Below are 5278 nucleotides of genomic sequence, written 5' to 3'. Positions count from 1 at the left end.
TGTGTGTGTGTGTCCCGGGTAAACATCTGAATGAGAAGGTCCCTGGGAGGGTGTGTCTGTGTGCAGGAATTTGTCCAGTCGCAAGGAAGCGATGGATGGGGGGGGGGGGGGGGTTCCTCGCGTTGTTTGTTCCGGCAGCAGGTGGTGTGTGTTGTGTGAGCGCCAGGAAAGCCTGGAGGTCGAAGGGAGGTGGGCGAGGAGGGGGGGTGGGGGTAGGGGTGGGGATCCTTTCCGGGTCAATTGTGCGAGGTCATGTGCCTGGAGAGGTGGTGGCGCTCCCTGAAGGACTCGTTGCAAATGGGGCACTTGAGTTTCTCCTCCCGCCGCCGCTTCACCAAGGGCTCCATGGCGTACTCCTTTTTGTGGTGCGATCTCATGTGGTACACCAGGTCGGAGGTCATGCGGAAGGAGGCGTTGCACTTGGCGCACCAGTTCTGCGCGGGCAGACACAGCGAGGTGAAGGAGGGCGGCAGCAGCGTGAGCGCCGAGGGCAGCTGCAGCTGCAGGGGCCCCGCCGCGGCCGCCGCCGCCGCCGCCGCCGCCGCGGCCGCCGAGCTCTTGGGCCAAAAGGCGGTGGCGTAGAGGAAGGGGCTCTGCTTGGGCAGGCCGCCCCCGCCGCTCGGCAGGGCCCCGCAGCCGCCGTTCAGCTCCGCCGCCCCCTGCAGCTTCACGGCCAGGGGATCGGCGGCGGCTGGGTAGAGTCTGGTGGGCCCCACGCTGTCGCCTGGGTGGCACGGCTCCAGCGCACCCAGCTTCTGGCCCAGGACCAGCGGGGACAGCTGCGAGAAGGAGCGCGCGGGCTGCGAGAAGGCGCTTTTGCGCTCGTCCGACGCGGCGCCCTGGCCGCCGGCCGCGCCCCCGGCGCCCGCCCCGCCCCCGGCAGCGCCGCCGCCCGAGCCCCCCAGCTGCGGCACCGACGTGAAGGCGCTGCCCCGCGCGGGACTGCCGCCTTCCAGCCGGCTGGGCAACGCGGGGCAAGGCCCGCCGGGGCGCGGGGCCAGCAGCTTCTCGGTGCCCGCGGGGGACGCAGTGGCGGGCGTGGAGGAGCCGCCGCCGCCGCCTGCGTCCTTGTCCTCGGCCGCGGGGGCCCCGCCGTCGGCGGTGGCGTCGTCGGGCTGCAGGCCGCCGGGGCGCGCCGCCTTCTTCACCTCCACGAAGGCGCTGCGCTTGGCCTCGCCCGTCTCCGGGCTGGGCGGCGCGAACAGGCGCCCGTTCTCTTCCAGCCCGAAGTAGCTGCCCGACGCGCGGTACTGCTGCGGGGTGCACACCAAGTCCTCCTTGGAGGCTGGCAGGGGCCGCTCGGCGAAGCGGGCCCGGCTCCCTACCACCCCCGGACCGCCGCCCCCCTCCGCGGCCTCCTCCGGGAATTTCCTCTTCCCTTTGCAGCCGCCGCCCGCGCCGATGCCGTCGGGACTCAGCTCCGCCTCCTGGTGGCCGGGGCCGCCGCCGCTGCCCAGACTCTGGGCCGGGGAGCAGCTACTGCTGCCTCCCCGCGAGTTCTCCAGTTCCCGAGCGAGGTTGTGGAAGTCCGTGGATGGCTTCGCGCTGGCGCCGCCGGCGTTGGCGGCTGGGGTGCTGCTCTCCGGGGAGGGGGCCGGGTAGTGGTGGATGGGGGGCCCGGCTTTGCAGAACTTGGGACCCAGCGAGGCCTCCTGTGGCTGCTGCTGTGGCTGCGGCGGCGGCTGCTGCTGCTCTTTGCCGCCGCCCCCGTGGTCCTTGGTGCCCAGGCCGCCGCCTTGTTCGTCCGGGGGACTCAGGTCGCCGCTGTGAAGTCTCTTGGGGCAGCGGAAACGCAGGTGCGCCACGTAAGGGAACTCAAACTGGAAACGTTGGCTGCATTCCAGGCATGTGTAGGGGGACGACCCTGCTTGGCAAACACCACACACACACACACACACACACACACACACACCGATTTCTCAGCGACGTTCCAGGCCATTTGCCTGCATCCCCCCTTCCACAAATCCACCTTTCTCCCTTTCAGACTCCCAGTGCCCCAAGGAAAGAATCTACTATCCGATCTGACCTCATGCTTCCCGCCCGATTTAGGGGAGCCACGTAATCGAGCCCCAACTTATCCTCACCTGTCTGTCCTGGAAGCTTTCCATCTGAGACGCTTCCTCGGAGATGCCAAAGGTGGGCCAGAAGCACCAGCCAAGGCTCAGGGGGGTGAGTCCCTACTCCCTCTGCGATCCTCTCTACCCAACTAGCCAAGGGCCCACAGGTGAAGTCTTGAGCCAACCTACCATTCATTTTGCTGTGGGATCTAGAGGGGCAGAGCAAGAGTAACTCAGTCAGTTCTTTCCCGTACCAAACTAGTAACTCCTCGTCTTTGGCAATCCTGCGGAGAGAGCGGTAAAACAGCTGTCCGTTTTTGATATACGCTTCGAGGTTCTGCTCTTCCTTGTCTCTGGCTGATTGGACCAGGCGAAGCCACATGAGACCTTCTGAGGAGCCATTCGCAGCCGAGGTGTCTACCTATAGTTGAAAACCGAAGAAAGAAGACAAGAAGAAAAGGAGACCCGCGTGAGAGACGGAAGCCACAGGAGCCAGGACCATTTCTTCTGGCTTTGCAAAGAATTATCTGAGGCCAACCTACCGAGAGTCAAACCAGCCCAAGTGTTTGTAACTAGTTGGCAAGATAACTATCCACTGAGACACTGTAGCCATTATATAGATCGTTCACGTGATCATTTTCATATACTGGTTGAATAAGAAATGAGCAACATTTCTTCTTGCAATGCAGATTAGTGTTAGCCTCTCCAGAATTTGCTCCAAAGCTATTGCACGTTGTTAAAGTAAGTAGAATTGTGTTTCTGAAGTAAAAAGCAAGTGTAGGTCATAGAAATCATTCTATGCCCTCCCATCTTGCTAATTGTGGTTTGAACCGTTAAAAGTGTTTTTTTTTGTTTGTTTGTTTGTTTTAGAGAAAGAATAGGGAGAGGCCTGTTGTATTCGAATTCAAACAGATGGGCTTATTGATATTTTACTGTCAAAACAAGTACATTTTTACTTAAATAGAACCTCTGGGCACTAGTTAATGTTACTGAAGAAACTAAAATGTAGGAAGAGGCCTCTTAAATCAGAATGTAACATGACCAATACTTTTTTAAAAGTACTTAACACCAATACCCTCAGCCCAGTGAAATCTCCCTATTAATGTAGAAAGTCTTGATCAAGAGGAAACCTGTCTGAGGTCTCTTTAGGACCTATTCAGCATCCCAAATCAAATGTTGTCATTTGTTCCACAACAGTCGTTACAATTCGAGTTTTCTTTTCCAATTATAATCAATTACAATTTAAGTATACATTTTTTACTCTTTGAAAAAATTTTGGTATATACACCGGGATTGCTTGCATTTCTGCATTATTTTTTGTCTTCAAAGACTGCACTTGTCATTAAAATGATTCTTAATCGGTTTTCAACAAAATATTACCCCCCATCTGCCTCTGCTGCTCCAGCTGAGACTTACCCGGAAGATATAGGGTACTGTTCTCTTGTCCGTAGACTTGAGCGCTATGAAAGCTATGCTGTCATATAAAGAAGTGTGGCTGAGAACACAGGGACCGAATATAGCATTCTCCGGGATGTCACAGGTTGTATAAACACTGGTAAAAATATCTGTTAGACATTGTTGCACAGCCTTGGCGTCTCCATCCCAGATGCCTCGCTGGATTCCCGAATCCTCCATCACTGGAGACAGACACAAGGACAGGGAAGCGAGTTACACTCTTGCCTTTACCGCTACAACCGCAACCGCAGCCAGAACATTTCAGTTACCAGACATATTTTTAACACACTTACATAGCTCCTTTGCTAAACAAATAAAGCAAAGTAGTCTGACACGTTCCAAATATGCCAATTTTAGAAGTATTTTCCTTTATCTTTTAATGATCAGAAGCCCTCTAAATGCTAGGGAGAATTTGCTTAGAAAGACTAGCTTATTTCTGCATTAGTTTGGGAATGGATGGAGAGTACTTTGGGGATAAAGGCTAAGGAGATATTTTGTTATATATATATATATATATGTATATATATCTCGATCAAATATAGACTTTCCTGACTAGAGAAAAACTTCTTGCCCTTGGGGGAAAGCTCTATTACTCTTGTATATTGAACTCGATGCCTGGAAGCTGGTTTTCCCCCCTTTCTTCCTAAGAGGGAAGCAGCATTAGCAAGCAGGCAGAGACAGTGGAGCATAGCGAATGGATTTCAAGTGGAGTGTCAGGGCCACTAATTCTGTGTCAGCTAACCTTTCTCTGCAGCCTACAAGAAGGGACGTATGTCTGCTCATTACCATAATCCAACACTGTCCCTCTGAGGCTTTAATTAAAAGCAGCAAGCAGAGGTAATTATTTTTTCTTCGACATGCTTATTTATGGATGAGGTTGAATCCCAGTTACCTTGTTATACAAGAGGGTGGATTGAGTCACATGTGGCCCATGAAGTGAGCAGGTATAGGGCAGGCCTGAAGTGTCCCCTGTCTGAAATGTGGTGTGTAATGACTGGTGAATTCTCACTTCCCCCAGATACAATCCTGTTTGGGCAAGAGGGGGCAGCCCTGCTTGAATAGCTCTCCGTGCATTCTCCAGCTGTTTAATCCACAGTAATTTAGAAAGTAATGCCCCAATGGAGGGCTCTTTATTAAGCTGTCATAAAGGGACATTTCGTTTCATCTGCCACTGGACACCCCCCACATGACTATCTTTTTTATCTTAAAAACAGGTATCTGGAGTTTTTTAAAACTAGATTTGAACTCGAGACATTGTTTTACTGACCCACCACATGATCAAATCATAAGTTGATTTTTTCCTAGTAATCTCACCATAGATAGTAATTTATGTCCATTTCGTGTAGTTGAAGTAGCAGAAAAGAGGAGATCTAATTCTTTTATTGCAAAGCCATTGGTGAAAGAAAATACTAATAATGGTTATGGTCACAATGATGACTATTAGTCTTGCAAATGTGATTACAAGGTGGTGTTTGTTTGATTGATTGTGTTTTTCCCTGTTTTGAAGCTAACAGAGCCCAAAACTTTCGTCTCTCTTTTTCCTACTCATTTTCTGCATGTTCTCGGTGGTGAGTGTTGGGCTGCATTTTCCACAGAACAGAAATAAAGAAAATAACCAGTAAAGTTCATAGGATACATCTCGAACTCGGAGCATTTTTGTATGTGAGTATGTGAGTGTGTGCCGTGCAAGACAGTCTAGATTTTCAAATGCAAATTAAAATACATTTAAAACCGAAACAGAACGTCTCCTTTTCAATGGAACCCTC

General features: G+C 52.5%; 1 protein-coding gene across 1 annotated transcript; it reads right to left on the bottom strand.

The window, feature by feature from the left end:
* Nucleotides 1-236: 236 nt before the first annotated feature.
* Prdm8 (PR/SET domain 8) lies at nucleotides 237-3692 on the bottom strand. The gene is made up of 3 exons (XM_042678481.1): nucleotides 3474-3692; nucleotides 2247-2478; nucleotides 237-1864 (listed from the first exon to the last, which is right to left on the bottom strand). Exons 1-3 carry the CDS (start codon nucleotides 3690-3692, stop codon nucleotides 237-239), a joined length of 2079 nt encoding a protein of 692 aa, XP_042534415.1.
* Between the last annotated feature and the right edge of the window lie 1586 nt (nucleotides 3693-5278).

Source organism: Dipodomys spectabilis, unplaced genomic scaffold, assembly GCF_019054845.1.
Source record: "Dipodomys spectabilis isolate Male_0828 unplaced genomic scaffold, ASM1905484v1 ptg000043l, whole genome shotgun sequence".
NCBI classification, from domain to species: Eukaryota; Metazoa; Chordata; class Mammalia; order Rodentia; family Heteromyidae; genus Dipodomys; species Dipodomys spectabilis.
Note: the sequence above shows the minus strand (reverse complement) of the source record. Positions and strands in the feature narration are given on the sequence as shown.

Excerpts from the sequence above, each read along its gene's own strand:
- Prdm8 (XM_042678481.1), bottom strand. The coding sequence starts at position 3,692 with ATGGAGGATTCGGGAATCCAGCGAGGCATCTGGGATGGAGACGCCAAG. Across the intron at positions 2,479-3,473 it reads CAGTACCCTATATCTTCCGG|GTAGACACCTCGGCTGCGAA; the intron begins GTAAGTCTCAGC and ends TTTCAACTATAG. Across the intron at positions 1,865-2,246 it reads ATCCCACAGCAAAATGAATG|GGTCGTCCCCCTACACATGC; the intron begins GTAGGTTGGCTC and ends TTTGCCAAGCAG.